This window comes from Manis pentadactyla, chromosome X, assembly GCF_030020395.1.
Source record: "Manis pentadactyla isolate mManPen7 chromosome X, mManPen7.hap1, whole genome shotgun sequence".
NCBI lineage: Eukaryota > Metazoa > Chordata > Mammalia > Pholidota > Manidae > Manis > Manis pentadactyla.
In genome coordinates this window covers 145,380,798-145,397,769 of record NC_080038.1, presented here as the reverse complement: position 1 = coordinate 145,397,769, position 16,972 = coordinate 145,380,798, and the positions used below count along the sequence as shown (strand labels likewise).

The following is a 16,972-nucleotide window of genomic DNA, read 5'->3' as shown; positions in this document are numbered from 1 at the left end:
TACACAATCATGCCACCCTTTCATCCCACTTCCTCATATCTGATTCTTTCTAGCCTTGCATGACCAGCTCTTCAGATGTTTGCAGACCTTATGGTCACAATGTCCTCCCTACTACAAAAGCCTCCCTCATCCTATTGCAATAGTCTCTTTCCCCTCCTGCAGTAATTCTTCTGCATAAAGTCTCTCCTTACTAAGCCTCCATTTGTTTTTTATTTCACAATATTTAACATACAGTAAAACACACCCATTTTAAGGGTACAGTGTGATGAATTTTGACAGATGTATACATCTATATAATCACCATCCCAATCGAGATTCAGAATGTAACTATCACTCCATCAAAGAGTGCATACTGTAAGATTCCAGTTATATAAAACTCTTTAAAATGCAAACTAATACACAGTGACAGAAAGTAGATTGGTGGCTGCAGGATGGAAGGGTTTCAAAGAAGCACGAGGAAAGTTTTGAGGGTGACGTATATTCATTCTCTGGGGGATGTCTATTCCTTTTCTAGTTCTGTCACAAATACACTTTGATACACTGGAATCTATGCACTAAATTTCAAGATTAAGTAGAACCCACACAACTTGAACACAGGATTAAGAAATGGGAGAAAGAAAAAAATGGGTCAGTAGATTCAAATATATAATAACAAAGCAAGACACAATATGCATAGCGTCTATAGCTTTTACTTTTTGCAGCTGGCCGTGAGGTCACAGTCAGTATTTGTAACTTCCTTCTTCCAGTAGTACTTCAAGTTCTCTATGATTCCATCCAGCTGGTTGTGGTTCTTTGCAAACCTTCATTCCTGACTGATCTGAACCCTTCCTGGCCCTGCTTTCATGAGTCGCTACAGTCTCCCTAGGAGCCTGCAGTACTGGACATGGGAACACAAAGACAGTCCCAGAGGGTTCCTGGGCTACAGGCGTGGTCTCTCCTGCCCCCACCATGTGGTGGCAACCCTATTTCCCCTTGATTATCAGAAGCAATGAACTAGCCAGCCGAATAATCCTCTTCTTTGTTGGTTCAGTGACATGAAGGGTCCCAGATGATTGAGTGACAGTCTCAACTTCCAATTCAGGGGAACTAGTATTGGGTCCCCTGGAAGAAGACTTCCTCCCTTGGGACCTTCATGAGGAGAACATATTGTGCAAAGAAGCATCAGAAGAGGAATATGTTCTGTGGAATCTCCAGGGGATGCCACATAGGGTGTATGGGTTGGGACCCTCACAGGTGTTGATCCATGGAATAGAGGAGACTGAGCACTGGAATCAGCCTGTTTGGTGGGAACCTGGTCTGCTAACTGATTTTTCGAAACAACACTACCCTATTTTTTTTTCAGGTCTTTTTGTCACACACTGTCACAGACAGGGAATCCTAGAAATAGCTGGTTAGGAGCTACTGCTGTAGTCCTTGTTTTTTGAAGTAGTAAAACCTCTTCTTAGTTTTCCGTTTGTATTCATGTGGCCAAGATTATGGCTGAGAAAGTAGCTACAAGGACACAGCGTCAATAGCTGGTGACTACTGAGTCCCAAGGTACCTTCTCAGTAGTGCAGGGATTCCTGCCATGTCTTCTATCTTCGGACTGAAATCTTGATCACCCTTTTTTTGTCCCTGGGCTAGATCAAGACATAGATGGTATGCAAATTATATTTTCACATACAAAACTTGGAAACATGCATCACTTGATAGGCAGAATGATGCCCCAATAGGATTCTGAAAGCCTGGGGCACTGGCCTTAATGAACAAGATGAAACAGTCCTGCCTATTGGTACACATTTGGAGGAATAGGTTCAGATGTGGGCTTGGGGGGCACCTGTGAACAGAGTCTGTCCACAGACAGAATGGGCTTGTAAGTGACTGAGTTCCTGGTCATTGCAAGTTTGCAATAAGGATAAGATGGCCATCTGTCTGCACTGGTAATAAAGGGGAAGATGAACCCGAAAGTATAAAATAGTCCTCATTAACATCTGACAAGTCTAGAATTCCATACTTCCTGTGCATGCATAGTTTCTAGATTTTGCTATTTTTTTTCTTTAGATTTGGTACTTCTTATTTGCTTTTGTAGGGAGAATGGCTTCAGGTAGTAGGAGAAAATAAATCTCACAGCCAAATACATTAAGTTGTTATGCTTAAGAAAGGAAACCTTAACATTGCTATTTCTCTTAACATTTATTATAACTGTGTACATTAGTGTGGTTTAAGCAAGTTTGATTAAAAACATTAGGCAATTAAAAAGGAGCAAAAGTGTAATGCAGCCACCCCTCTTCCTGAAGACTGCAGAATTCTGTGCCTTTTTAGACATGGAAGAGGCCATTTTGGATCAAAATCAATATTGATCTTGTAAAGCTTTCTATCAGTAGTTTGCATGTTGTTTCTAAAACTCCCTTAAAAGAATAATTTATATTGAAGGTGGGAAAACCAGCATATCTTGGTCCTCTTCATCCTGTACTCCATCAGCTGGGCCCAAATCAAGACTCAGGGATGGCACCTCCTTCCCAAAGGAGTACCTTTTCTTTCCCTTTTACTCATTCATTCAGCATCTATGTGTCAGTGCCTACCATGTGCCAAGTCCCATGCTGCAGGATAGAGACATGAGGAAGACCAGCTCATCTTTAGGGTTGACACATGGCAGATTGTATTACTTCAGCCCTCCAGAACAAATCTGATACGTATCTATGGGATATTCCTCTCTGATCATGTGGAAGAAAGAACAAGTCCTCCAGTTGATGTGCACAGGGCTCAGAAAATGGAGAGAGATGGAGATACATCTTCTAATTAAATCAAGAGAAGAGACCCTCATTTTTGATCAGGACATCTCTCAGGGTGTTCCCTCTCCAGGAGTTTACACAGTGATGCTGATTCCAAAGACAGAGAAGCCCAGTCAAACCTGAGCAGAGCATCAGCTGACTGCATGGATGGGCCTGCATCCGTTCAGCTGGCCAACAGGTTTCCAAGTTCTGAGTACCTAGGACCCCAGTGGCTGCTGCTAGCTTGGGACAGAGTCTGGACTGGAAAATAGGAGGTCACTGAAGGCCCTGTGCTCAGACTGGCTAGCCCACCAGAGCTTTCTCTGGGTTCACAAGCTCTTCTTTGGGTAAGTCTGTGAATTGAATCTCTTCCCAGATGACAGCATCTCAGTTCAGAGGCATTTTCATGGTAAGGGGAAGATAGGAAACAAGGTAAGTTTGGCCCTTATGGTACTTCATGGGGGGGCCTAAGATGTCCAGAGGAGGAGTATGATTTCATACCTTGCCCTCCCTGTAAGAGTGGGCCCAGGGTAGGCTGGGGAGTGGGGGCAGGCGGTGTTACCTGGTAGGATGAGGTAAACGCCACACAGTATTTGGCACATGCTTAGCACTAAATCCATGCTTGCTGGGGGAGAGAGACAGCAATGGTTCTGCTCAATGCACAACCACCTCTTTGAGCCTTGACATCCTCATCTGTAAACTGGGGCCAAGAATGCCTTCTGTACAGGATTATTATGAACATGAATGTGTGGTACATAGTAAGGCCTCAAGAAATGTTACCTGCTTTTCTCCCTTCTTAATTCTGCTGGAGTCTACACACCCTAAAACTTACTTTAAAGGATTTCAGTATCAAGCTTAGGGATCAAGTGTTGAGGGCAAAAGTATAAATCAGCTATCAAGATTCAGACACAGATGTCCCTTTGGTCAGGAGCCTCCTAAGAATCACCTCTTATAGAATTTAAACCTAATTGTGCACATTTTCTAATACATGCCCACATGCCTGTAGGAAAGAACTCAACTGTAATGAAAGATGTGTAGGAGGAGTTAATTAAAATCTGCTACATAACTCAATCAAAACTAACTACTTTGAAAAGTACACGTAAAGTTAAAAAAAAAACATATATGGCAAAGAGACAAGCTAAACATTACCTATCTAACATTCAATGGCTTCAATTACCCAGTGGGGATCGTCAACGTCTTCAACTTGACACCTCAGAGGCTTCAAACGGTCTCTTTCTTCCCTCAGGTCTCCAAGGTACACCCATAGTTATGAAGCACAGTGTGGTTTGTGCTCTTTCCCAAGAATCAGGACACACTGCACTCCATGCTCCTGCCTATCATACCAGGCCACCTAAACTCATCAGGAAGCCAACCTGTCCTAGGCAAGTCAAGATGGGAATTCTTGTTCAATCCTCTTTGCTTGAGCCTGAAATAAGATCATGGATGTGAAGTGCTTCTAAGCTATAAAAAGCTACACACGCAAGTAATTATCATAGCATCATTAAGATACACTGCTGGCTGTACGCAAGTCCGACTTGAGAAGGGCAAAATCATGAAGAGATCAAGGGATGGAAGAGGGATGAGCAACTTGGGGCAACTGGGGAGAGCCAAACTTGTCCAGGGGTCATCAGCTTCTTCTCAGCCTGGGGGAGCCAAGAGAAACAGGAGGAACTATGAGACTGGAAATATACGTCCAACCCAACGACCAGCCAGAGGCTCCTGGGGGCGGGTAACTGCTTCAGGCATTAGGAGTAACAGTTCAGGTGAATGTGTCTTCTGGAGCGAAGGCAGAAGAGGCTTGTAGCTGGTGGACAGCCTGGTTGTTACCCCTTCCCATTGCCTTCAGGGGAGATATTCTGCTCTGTGCTTCTAGCTGAGGAGGTGCTGAGGAGGGCAGGCTGACAGGGTCTGGAAAGGCAGCGAGTGTCCTAGGAGCACCAGGCCCCACACAGCTCAGGCACTGGGGTCAACGATTCCACAGGCTTTTAGCATACACGGCTTCCCTCAGGCAGTGCTGACAATATGGCCCATGGGCCACACAAGCAACCCCCCTCCCCCGCCCTACACACACACACGTGTTCACTTATCCTGGCCTTTACCTGCTGCTTGGGGCCCTGGCTCTACCTTGCTTTACTGAGCACGTTGGCTGTCAAGACCTGGCCTGATGACATACAAGCAACGGTAGAGGCAGTCAAGGGGACTGCAGCAGAGAGCCTTAGACCTGAATCCAAGGTCCTGATTCTGCCACCCACTAGCTAGGTTTTTGCCCAAGCCCTTTTCCTTTCAGGTCATTTCCTTGTCTCCAAATGAGGCTAACAACACAAACCTGGCCAGCACCCCAGGGCAGCTTAGAGGGTTCAGCTGAAGTACTGCATGGAAGGTATTACTTGAGAGGAAGAGACTATGAACCCTGCAATGTGGAAGTGTCCCCGGGGTGGGTCTTTATTCATGCCATCTAAGACTTCAAAGTGTCACAGGCTTTGGGGACATAAAGGCTAAGAGAGATAGCAGTGTCCTAGGTTGAGACTCACAGAGAGGCCAGGGCACATGTGCTCCCTCTAAGAAGCTTCCTGGCTGCCCAGTCCTTGGGCGGGCCCTAACACCCACCTAGAAAAGCTCCTCATAGCATTTCCCACAGTGGACGGTGTCGTGGTGAATGAAGATCTGGTCCAGGAGCTCACCCATGGGTTTGTTACAAATCCCACACTGAAAGAGAAAGCAAGCCAGAGGTCAACACGCAAGTGAGGGAATATCAACGAGTGGCGTGTGGAGGGAGCAGCTGAGCAAGGTGGGCAGGCCGACACTGCGCTGATGGCACACCCCGGACTTTGAGGCAGATAATAGAGATGGCAGGAAAGGCACACGCACGCACACACACACACACACACACACAACTAGCAGGCGGGATGGTCATGTAGTTCTTAGGAGCCCGGGTTTCAGAGTTAGGCCTGGATTTGAACCCTAAATCCACTAATTATTAACTGGGTGAGCTTGGATAAGTTACTGAGGCTCTCTGAGCTTCTATTTCATCATCTATAAAGTGGGAACCCTGGCAGGCTACAGGAAGATTTAGTGAGGTAGCCCATGTAGAACACTCAACCAGGGCCAAAGTAAGTGCTCAGTAAATGCCAAGGTCACTACTGTTGTAGGAGGGCTGGGGGACATTGACTGTGACACTTAAGGTCCAAAGGAAGATGACATATGAGGTCCAATGAAAAGAAGTCTATGTCAGCAGTCCAGAACCCCTGACCTCATGACTCTCAAACCTGCCTCCCCACTGAATGCCTGAAGGATGAGAGCAGCCAGCGGACTGCAGCACACACCCCTGGTGGCCTGCAGCATTGAATAAGAGGAGCCCAAGAGTCCCCATGTATCTGGGTCTCCAGAAGTTTCCAGACCCGCCCCAGGCTGAGCCTCCTGGCTTCCGGCTTGCAAAGGGTGCTGGGAGCAGAGAAAGACTGCTAGCATCCTCAACTCCCTCTGCTTATTCAGCTTCCTGCTCGGCAAGACCTCTGCGAAGGAGCCCAGCCATACAGAGCACAGGCTTCTCCCATACTCTCCCAACCCGTGAGAGTCCCGAGCTCCGGCCGATGCTCTCCGCTGTGCCACCCCTCTTCCTTACCTGAAAGCAATAGTCATGACAGCAGATGCCAAGATGTTCCAGGATAATCTTTGGACAGTCTCGTATGTCCTGGTTGCAGTAAGTACAGATCCCCCCAGTTGTTCTGTGAGATGAAAACCAGGAACTCAGCCAGACCCTCTGGTTTGACACAGCCACACAGAGGTTTGCGGCCAGGATTCACAGCCTGCCACCTTTTCCCGTGGTGTGAGTTGGCTCCCTAACCCTGGGCTAGACTGGGGCTCAGCCCACTGTAGACACTCACACTAATTCCAGAAGCTGGCCATGTGTCTTCACCCTACTCGCTACTGTATGTGATTTTTATTCCAGGCAGCTCGCCTCCCCCTGCTCCCTTGCCTAGCATATGTGGGGGCACTGCTCCCCTCTAGAACAGGAATGTCTTCTCCTATGGGAAAATGCCCTTGTATGTCCTACCTACCCATCTTGATGGTCCTTCTCTTTGTGCCTGGCACCACCAGACCCTGCCTCTCAGACCCCACACTCTTGGAGTGACCCTGCCTCCTTGATACTCCAGGGACCATCACAGAGTCAGTCTGGCCATAGAGCCTGCTAGGACCTTATGCGGAAGTTCCAGTTACCGACCTCTAGGTTGACTACCTCCTGAGTTCCAGGATCCCTGCCTTTGTTAGAGGATCACCCCTGCTTTTCCTCCTCAGACAGAACCTGCTGACAAGGCCTGCATGCCCCCATCCTTCAGGCCCAAATTGGGGGTGCTTTCTTTCAGAGATTTGGGTCTGCTTCTGATAGGATCCAGGGGTGTTGCTACGAACCTGGAGTCCCTCCGTCCTGCTCAGCCTCATGAGTGCCGCGGAACACCGCAGCCCCATCCCAGCCTGGATCCTCCCATGTATTCTACCAGGTTCAGCGTACAGTTAGTCAGGTAGCAGAGGAGAAAGACCCTTGACCTGGACTAGTCAGGAACCTGGGCTTTCGTCTGGCTCTGCCACTAACAACCTGTTTCTGTCACTGTCCTGTGACCGAACCAGATCTCTACAACTCCTTCCTCCCTTATTCCAAGAATTTAATACCAGAATTTCATTATCAGGTACACAATCCTGTGACTGCTGTCATTTAGTGACAGCTTTAAAAACTGCTGCATCTTCACTCAATGGGAGTGAATCGTTCTTTCTGGCTCTCCTTGGGCTTCTCAGCGGTAGCGACCTGGTGTTTTTTCCCACCTACCACTGTCTTCTGCATTCCCCATCCCCATCCTCACCGCCAGTCAGAGTGGCAGGATAGTTAAGTGGTTCTGATCTGCTGACACGAATCCCCCGGGCTTTCAGACAGCACCACTTCCCTGATCAGTAGCCCTTTGTGTTTGCCCTCTGGTCTTAGCTGGGTTCACAGGGTAGCTGGCACAGTGTGACATCCCACGCAGTGGTGGAACAGATTTGCAAGTGGGTCAGAAGCAGCCAAGCCGCAGACCACAGAAACAGACTTTGTGTGGAAGTCTCCCTCAGCTGTCTCTCCTGTGGTAAACTCTGCAAGCCCCGTGGCAGGACAGCAGACTTACATCTTGGAGTACAGAGCGCTGTCACATGGGGGTTTCCTCACGTCACATGAGTTCTCAATGCTGCCACTGCTGGGTGGAATGTGATTGGGGGATAGGGTGCAGCAGATGGGAGCCAGAGCACTGCCACAGTCTTGCGTGGGGAACGCTTTTCTGATTAACCCTGTTGCCACATGCACATAACTGTGCATGGCCTGCTGTTATCTGTTATGCTAAATAGCAGATGAACCTTTCAACTTGGTGCCAGGGAGGCATAATTCTCTTGGAGAGGGGTCCTTGCATAGGGATCAAAGATGAGCTGCCATGCTAGAAAGATGACAAGGCGGTCGGCTAGGATTCTTGAGACTGTGGATGCAAGAGGGCCCCCAGTTCCACTGACCAACAGGAAAGAAGCAGGGCTTTTCTCCCCATGTATGTGTCTGGGTTAGAATGTGACAGTCACTAGCCCCCACTCAGAGCAGAACTCAGACACTAGGGATGGGAACAAAGAAAAGAAGGAAGCATAATACCTGTGCTTGATTTACAAGGTGGAATTAGGTGTGAGGTTTTATTTTTCCTTTTTCCTTTTCATTTTTCAATAATATTACTGTTTACAACAGAAACTAATGGTTTAAGGAAAAAACAATTGGCAGGGAATGGTCACTAGCCACAAGCCCTGAGATATGCTTTAGTGAAGCTGCTATTCTCACAAGAGTGGGGACCCCACGAGGTAGTCAGGAAAGCTGCAGCTCAGAGGTAAAGTGGCCTGCCTAAGGTCATGCACAGGTGAGCTGTAACTGCAGCCTAGGGTCTGATTCCTTGTGAGCATTAAGCTTATTTCTAAGCTTCCTGGAAGGTAAGGCAAAATGGGAAGACACAGTGGACAACATGGTTCTCATGACCCAATAAGTTCAACATGATTCTTACGATCCAATAAAGAAAGTCTACTGGTTTTTCATCAGATGTAACATTTTGACTGAATATTAAATTCAATTTTAAATAAATCTAATTGTCAGAGTGTTATTAAATTTAGGAGACTGCTGGGACTTGGAGAAGAAAAAGCAGGAGATGACCAGAGTTCAGTCATGTGACACAGACGCAAATGTTGGATGTCAAGGGCAGCTCCCTCAACGGGAGTATACAAATAGAAAATAGACCAGTGGGGACCAGGGGCTGTGGCTGGTGGTGTGGGGGGCAGCTAATGGATATGGGGTTTCCTTTTGGGGTGATGAACATGTTCTGGAATTAGTGGTGATGGTGGCAAAACATTGTAAATGTACTAGATGCCAATGGATTGTATACTTTAAAGAATGAACTTTATGCTATATGAATTATACCTTAATAAAGCTAATGAGAAAAACCAGCCTACAGAGTTACAGGTGAAGAAACTGAGGCTCAGAAAGGTTGAGAATCTTGTCTAAAATTACCCAGCTAACAGGGGCTGAGCTTAGGCCATGCTCCTCATTCTACAGTGTCACTGAAAGCTGGTCCTGAATTCCCAGAGGCCCATTCCTGAAACAAGGCCTGAGACTCATCTCCGTCCTGACAGTGGCATGATGTGACATAAAAAACGTCTTCAGGGGGACCCTGTCTCAGTGTGGGTTAGTTCTTACCTGATGTGACATAAAGGTGCCCTTCCGTATGGCATCAGGAAGCAAGTGGACAGAGAGGCAATCAATGAAAAGCTACCCATATATCACAACCTGCAGTCAAATGTGTGCTTAAATGAGGCAACCTGGCATGCTTGAAAGAGTGTGAGAGCTGAAGAGAGGAGCCCTGTGTTCTGGAACAGGATGGAAGTGACTAGATGGTCAGTAAGGGCCTTGTGAGCTCCATAAAGCTCTTGGAATTTCACAAAACTTGTAGTCTCCCAAGAAACAAAGATGGGTAGAAAGGGGTGGCATGAAGTGGGACATAGGATGAACACAAAGGCAGTGAGTTAGGACAGATGGAAAGTTATAAATCACATCCATGGGCCATTACATTATTCATCCATTCAACAAACGATGATGCTCTGGACCAAACCCTTGATGAGGTACTGGGGATGCAAGAATGAGGCTGACCCAGGGCCTGGCAGGAGAAGGATCTGGGATGTACTCTTACCTGCCACAGTGTGAAGACGCCAGCTTCCTGGAAGATACCTCACTAGCATTCGTGTACTCCTTCACGAAGAGAACCCCTTTGCTGAGAACAGATAAAGGTATACCAGAAGATTCCGGGAGACTGCGCCTAGCCCAAAGGAAGAGTCCAGGGCCGGGAAGACCCCCACCTGACTTGAAGGAAGTGAAGGAGCTCATGGAAAGGCCTGGGGACAGGTGCTGGCGGGCACCAGCCACTACCAAGGAAGGACAGCACATCACCACTGGCTGCAGCTCCCATTCTGCCCCATTTCCATGCTGGCTTGATATCAGCAGATGCCCCTCTAATGCTCCCCACAACAAACACCCCCCCTCCCCCAGCCTCCCCACCACGGCACCCTTCCCGCACTCTGACTGCGCCTCTCCTCACAACAGGCAAATGTGCTACAGGCAGACGTAAGCCGTGCCTCAATGGGCTTTATTTGGCCTTCCAGGTATGTTCCCCACAGGGTATTAGCAGCACGTCAGCTTCTCGTTAGGATAGGGAGAAAGGGGGTATGGTGGGACCCAGTCAAACAGGACTTTATACTTGGGGACCCTTGGGCTGCACTATGTGGCCCCTCGACCAATGGGCTGCTGGAAGTTGGGGGAGGCAGTAGAGCTAAGGTCAGAGAAGCGATGTGGGACAAAAGCCAAGTCTCTTAGCTCCAGGGAGGAAGTATCCCAGAGAATATTTCCCAGGTTTTCCCTTTTTACCTGGTTGACCTGGAGTTCAATTCACTTGGGGCGGCTGGGATGTAAACATGAGGCTGCTCAGTGACCATACAGCTCGAGGGGTTGCTCACCCTGGAAGAAGAGGAAGGAGGCACAGGTTGTGAGCACTGACAGCTGACATCTCCTCTAGTCAAACACGATTTGGGGGCCTAAAGCTTTTAAACAACCCTGGCAAATCACTGAGCTTTTGCTCCTCCAGCCGAGGGAGACAGGGACAAAGGACTCGAGGCATCACCATGTGCCAAGCCACCCGTCAGCCTACGACACAGGAAGGCGCCACGGAGACAGGGGAAGGGAACTGGCTGGAAGGGGAGGCCATGGGAACCTGGAAAGACAGATGGGGAGAAGCTCCAGAGCCAGAGACTGACAAGAGGGCTGCCTACAAGAGGAAGGAACAACCAGCAAGTTATCTACACCCAGCACAATGGTCGAAGACACAGCAAATTTGTAACAAAAGAGCCCATGGGGCTGCCTCCAGGACTGCAGTGGGCGACCTTCAACTCAAGGGCTCCCCTCCCTATCTCCTCCGGAAGATCCCGCGATCCTCCCATACCCTTCCCCGCACCCCCCAGCCCGCCTAGGAGGGCTGGCCCTGGCCCCACCCACCCGACCGCCTCCTCCCTCCCCCATTCACTTCTTACCCCCCACCCGCCTAGGGCCCTTCTTTCAATTGCTTCTTCCAGATTCCCTACGCCATTACGGCCTCTATACCGGCTGCTCCCTCTTCCCACATTTTGTCTTTCCAGATTCTGCCAGGCTGGCTCCTCCTTGTGCTACAGATCTTAGCTGAACTGTCCCCTCCTCAGCACAACAGCTTCTCCAGCCATCCTAGCTACATCACCTCCTGCCCTGGCTTCTCTCCATCAGGGCACCCAGTTTCCCTCTTTTCTGGGCTTATCACAAATGGAGAGGCAGCAGATGTAACACAGTGTTTAGAAGTATGGGCTCTGGGTTCCAAATGGCTGGATTCTAATCCCTGTTAGGCCACGGCCTGGCTGGATGACTACTGGCAAGCTTCTTACCCTCAGTTTCTCGTCTGTAGCACGGAGATAGTGGTAGCACCTCCCTCACAGGGCTGGCCTGAGATTTGAGCACGGACGTAGCAAAGGCTAACAGTTATCACCATGTTTACCAGTTGCTGCACCGTGTGCTCCCGGAGGGCAGGGGGCGGGGCTCTGGCCATCTTCTTTGGTGTGTATATGGCTGTTGCCTACAACTGGCTCTCAGGAGGCATTTGTACATTACCTCTAGGCTGTGGCCCATGGCTCTTGATTACTGCTCACAGCCACTTTGGGGAAAGATCTCTGGGAGCAAAGGGAGAACCCAAAGGCTGTCATGCAAGGTCACCCTAGTGGTGGTAGTTGGTAGCGATGGAACAGTCAGTATGACATCTCTTAGCACTGGCAGGGAGTCCCATCAATGCAGGGCACATCTTCCTCAGAGACCTCCCATCTCTACAAATGGCAAAGGCATCCCACATTCCTCTCTAGACCCAGGTCTTCATGCTCCAAATGGCTGCCAGACAACATGGTTCTATGTGAAGCTGCTCTGTGCCACGCTTGGTCTAAAATATTTGATGCTGCGGCTCCAAACCGAAGCCTTGGAGACCTGCCCCTGAAATGCTCATTGCTGCTCCATCCCCACTAGCTCCTAGCCAGTCACACCTGCAGAGGGAGGCAGGTCTGCCTAGTGTGTCAGGACTTGTTTTGGGTCATGGCCTCTGACAAAACCCCAGCTGGAGCAACAAGAGCTCAGCAGAGCAGAGCCCTTACCTGCTGGCCTGGCCGTCCAGTTCCGCGTGCTGCTTGGGTCTTCTGGGGCCACTCTGCCCCTCTGGGGTGTTCAGGTCTGCAGGCTGCTGGGCGGTTGCAGCTGGGTCTCCCTGGCCACCTCTCAGGGCTCTGGGCCTCTCCGGCCAGGCCTCTGCCACCTGGGCAGTTCCATTCTTTTCCTCCGAACCAGCCAAGAAGCTGAGGGAGAATGAGCTCCCTTATGGAGTGCTGCGGGACCAGTCCTTGCTCTCCCACTGCACACTGAAGCCACCTCCCCTGGCCACAGCGGTCTCCCCTGCTGGAGGCTGGGGCAGAGAGGAGACTGTGCCCTCCTTGGGAGGACCCCAGCACTGCCGCTCCCTTCCCACTGACAAAGGCAGTCCCCATCCTGAGGTGCTTCCAGCTGGCTTGTTCCTGCTCCTGGTGCCTCTTCCATTACCTCTATCTTGTGTGATGGTGCTACTGTCTGCAACTTCAAATACATTACACGGCCCGAGGCCAGGGACAAAGACGGAGCCAGGTTACTGAGAGCATGAGACTACCATTCCAGGAAATGAAAACCTACTTCACCATCACCTTGATCCTAACTCATTCTGAACTCAAACTTCCCAACTTCAGCAGCCTGCCTGCAGTCACTGGTGGGGCTACCCTGGGACAAAAAGATTAAGCCACCAGCTACCTAGAGCCCTAGAACTCTTTATTCATGGAAGTTAATCCTGTAGTAGGTAGGTTTCCTGCCCTCAAGCTGGAATTACAAGGGGAGCAGTGACCGTACTTTTCAGACTACACCCTGAAAGCAATGCGATTCTTCCCCTCCAGTGGCTGGAGCCCAGCAGGGACAGCCTCATCTCTCCCTCCAGCTGCACCTCACAGATCTGCAGGCCGGTGGGTGCTGTGCCTCTCTACCTTCACAGTCTGCTGCAGCCCAGCCAGACACCAAAAGGAACCCATGTGACCCATAAGAAGGAAATCTTGGTAAGTCACAGTCACAGGAAGTCTTGGTGAGCAACAACATCCCACGCTCCCAGTGAATTGCCAAACGTTTAAAGATAGGCAAGGTGGTATTCATGGCTGTAACAATGTCAAAGATCCAGTAGCCTAATACAGCTACTGCCAGTTCTTGACACAATCACTCTCTCTACATGGAAGAGAAAACCCTTCCATTCTTGCACCACCTCCAACAGACTCCACTGATTGACAGTCATTACCCCCAAGGAATGAATGTGCTTAAGATTCACCTGTTCCTAAGCAGAAAGAACATAAACCTGAAAGGCCCAGGCTTGCAACATAACGAAGAGGAAAACAGTGTACGTTGTAAATGTGACGTCTAATAACAAGTTTAGTGGGGAGGAGATGAGTTACTTTGTGTTATTAAATGAAATCAGGCCAATAAAGCTTATAAAAGGGGACAGAGGCCAGCCTTCCGAGTGTTCTTGAATAATTCTGGTGTAAGGATGTATTCCTCTTGGGCTGCTTTATTTAGCGTTAACTTTTTATAAAACGACGAGTTTGCTATTTAATATAGTACTCTGTGCCAGGCAATGTGCCACATGCTTTACACGTACAATGCATTTAACCCTGCATGATAAGGACTGTTACCACTGCCATTCTACAGGACACTGAAGCACAGAGATGAGTAAGACATGCAAGGCCACCCAGCTAGTACGCGACGGAGCTTAGATGTGACCCCAGCACGGGAGTCCGTGTTCTTCACCACTGTACTGTACCACCTCGCACTGTACGTGCAATAAAGCAAGACTAAGAGCAGGGGAGTTCCACCGGTTCGGTACAGTTTGTCTACCCGCCCAGCCCCATCACCCCTCCTCACCCAACGCTTGGGAATCAAGCACCCGCCCCCCCCCGCGTGCGCACAGCCCCCGCACCCGGGCAACTACGGTGACGGGTGTCCAGAGACGACCAACAGCAGGCCACGCTGCCCGACGGCCCCCGAGCCTCAGGGGCCCCCTCGGTGCCCTTGCGGGCAGCAGCTCCCTCCCCACCTCCGCCTGGGGGCGGCCAGGGTGCACACGGGCCAGACGCGCCTGCTCGGAGCCCGAGGCCGCTGGGAGCCCTGGGCGCCACAGGCCACAGGGGGAAGGGCGGCGGGAGCCCGGAGGCCGGAGGCGCGGCCCGGCCCATCTGTGGTCCTCGCGCGCCACCTGGCGGCAGAGGCCGCGCACGGCCGCAGGAGCACGGGGCCGAAGCCGCGCACGCCCCGACAGCCATTTCACTTTCTGGACGGTCGCATTACCCATAAGCACGCGAGCCAACCCCGTCGCGGGAAATGGCGGTGCGCGCGCACATACGGCGGGCGCACGCTCGCTGAGACGCGCAGGCGCACATAGGGTGGTGTCCTGCAGGACCGTGTGCACTCGCTAAGACGCGTGCGGGTCGGGGACGCACACGCGCAGGCGCACGTTCTGCGCCCGCTGCCCTGACCCCTGGAAGGGAAGTGGAGTCTCTGTGTCCACCTCCTGTAACTGCCAATCCAAAATCTCCTTGCCTTCCCACATAAGTTCTAGATCTAGAAAGATCTAAAAAAGGGTTTGTTAACCTCGCCATTATTGACATTTTAGACTGGTGAACACTGTGTTTGGGGCTGTCCTGTGCATTGTATGACGTTGGACAGCATCCCTGGGTCTCCATCTACTTGTTGCCCGTAGCACCCTCTTGCCAGTTGTGATAATCAATAGCGTCTCCAGACATTGCCAAGTGACCTCTAGGGCTTTGGGAAGCTGGGGAGCGGTCCCTGGTTCAGAATCACTGTGCTAGAACAATGGTTCTCAATCTAGACTGGACACGAGAATAAACTGGGAACTTTTAAAACGACATTGATAGTGAAGGACCATCCTGTAACAACTACACCTAAATTTCTGCCTGGGGCTCAGGGAGCTTTTTTTTTTTTTTTAACACTTTCCAGGTGATTCTCAAGTGTAGCCAGAGTTGTGAAACACTATGATCAAGAAAGTTTTTGTTTGATTTTGCACACTTTTAAGTTTCAGAGGGAAGTAGTTGGAAGCTTGTGCTCTAGAGGTGGCCACATCTGGGCTCTCCTCCTATTCCAGGTTTGGGGAATCTTAGATGAGATCCTGCAGACAGGGCGTTTCACTCCTTAACCAGCTGAGAATTACAGGTTGTGGGTCTTGAAAATAGGCTCCAAAGAACAGACTTCATGAAAAATTTTCCCTGAAGTTTTCCTTAGAGCCTTTTGCTTTGGGACTAAGCTTTGCTACTTGTGAGGCCTTGGACAAGTCACTTAACCTTTCCATGCTTCCATGTCCCTATCTTATCCATCTCACAGAGTTTCTGGGAAGATTATAAAGCACCTAGCAGATCCCACTATAGGTGTCAGTTATAGTTTTCACTCTGTTAAGTGTCAGTGTAATTTGAAACAAACAAAACCATAATAGGACCTCACACCTTAGAGATCTGTTGCCCACCCCACCCTCAGCATCCTAGTTTAAGTAGGGGTGACAAATATAAAACATTAACTGCAATGTGGTGTGAAAATGCAAAAATGCACTCACCTTTTAAACACCTAAATCAGCCCATGTTCCTCTTTGGCTTAAAACTTGAAGTAAGTTCCAACTTCCTTATCATGGCTTACCAAGGCCCTGATCCATCTATAGGTCCCCTTAGCAGCTAAGCTGTAGCCACACTATGCCTGAGAACATGCTAGGTACATTCCTACTGCAGGGTTTTGAGGTTTGTGGTTCCCTATCTGCAGCTCTTTTCTCCTTGCTCTTCCTAGAGGTTCCTTCTTCTCCGCCAGGGATCTCCCCTGAGTCTTCCCCTTCCACCCACCTAGGTAGTAGTGCTCCCCAGCACCATCACTATCAATCTCAGCACTCTGGCTCTTTCAGAGTACTTTCCTTCCCAGGAGGCACAGAGGCCTGGGTTCCAGGCCTTCGTTCTTCATTCCAATTAGGTGCAAACCTTGCAGGACTGTGGGGAGGACTTTTGAGACATTTTGAGTAGAGGGCTGTGCACACAGTAGGTGCCCCAAAGTTAAGTAGCTGTTCTGATTATTAACAATGTCTGGTATTAAAGGCCACTTATCCCCTGCCCACCTCAACGAGCCTCCTGTTCCACCACTCCCCAACAAGGACCCTCGACACTGGCCACACTCAGCACCCAGTAAACACTAGGGTGTTTGGAGTTCTTTCCATATCCTGTTTCCTTTGGTTGGAGGACTCCTTTTCATCTTTCAAGATTCAGCTCAAAAGCCACCTCCTCCATGAGGCTGTCCTGGGCACTAACACCTCCCCTGCTCCACCGGGGGTTGTTGTTCCAGTCTGGGCTGGGCTTTGCCTCCCATCAGCCATGTTTGATTTGTCTGTGTCTCCAGTCTCCAGAACAGGACAGGTGCCATCCCAGTGGCCGCTGACTGAAAGAGTGGCTGACTCCTGATTACGGAGGACTTCCTGGCTGGTGCAACAAGGTAGAGTGGAAGGCTCTGGGGTCCCAGA

General features: G+C 49.8%; 1 protein-coding gene across 19 annotated transcripts in view; it reads right to left on the bottom strand.

Moving 5' to 3' along the window:
* Window positions 1–628: 628 nt before the first annotated feature.
* Window positions 629–16,972, bottom strand: part of ZNF185 (zinc finger protein 185 with LIM domain) — a 53,457-nt gene continuing 37,113 nt past the window's right edge. For 8 of the 19 annotated variants that reach the window (XM_057495441.1, XM_057495450.1, XM_057495448.1 and 5 more), the window contains 7 exons: window positions 12,504–12,701; window positions 10,714–10,803; window positions 10,149–10,214; window positions 9,983–10,063; window positions 6,373–6,475; window positions 5,358–5,456; window positions 2,158–4,393 (listed from right to left, as the gene is read on the bottom strand). In XM_057495441.1, coding sequence (XP_057351424.1) covers window positions 5,358–5,456; window positions 6,373–6,475; window positions 9,983–10,063; window positions 10,149–10,214; window positions 10,714–10,803; window positions 12,504–12,701 — 637 coding nt within the window. In that variant the 3' untranslated portion in view covers window positions 2,158–4,393. Of the gene's footprint in view, window positions 791–2,157; window positions 4,394–5,164; window positions 5,457–6,372; window positions 6,476–9,982; window positions 10,064–10,148; window positions 10,215–10,713; window positions 10,804–12,503; window positions 12,702–16,972 lie in introns of those variants that run through there. The other 11 variants (XM_057495446.1, XM_036887237.2, XM_057495455.1 and 8 more) reach the window with 8 other exon arrangements.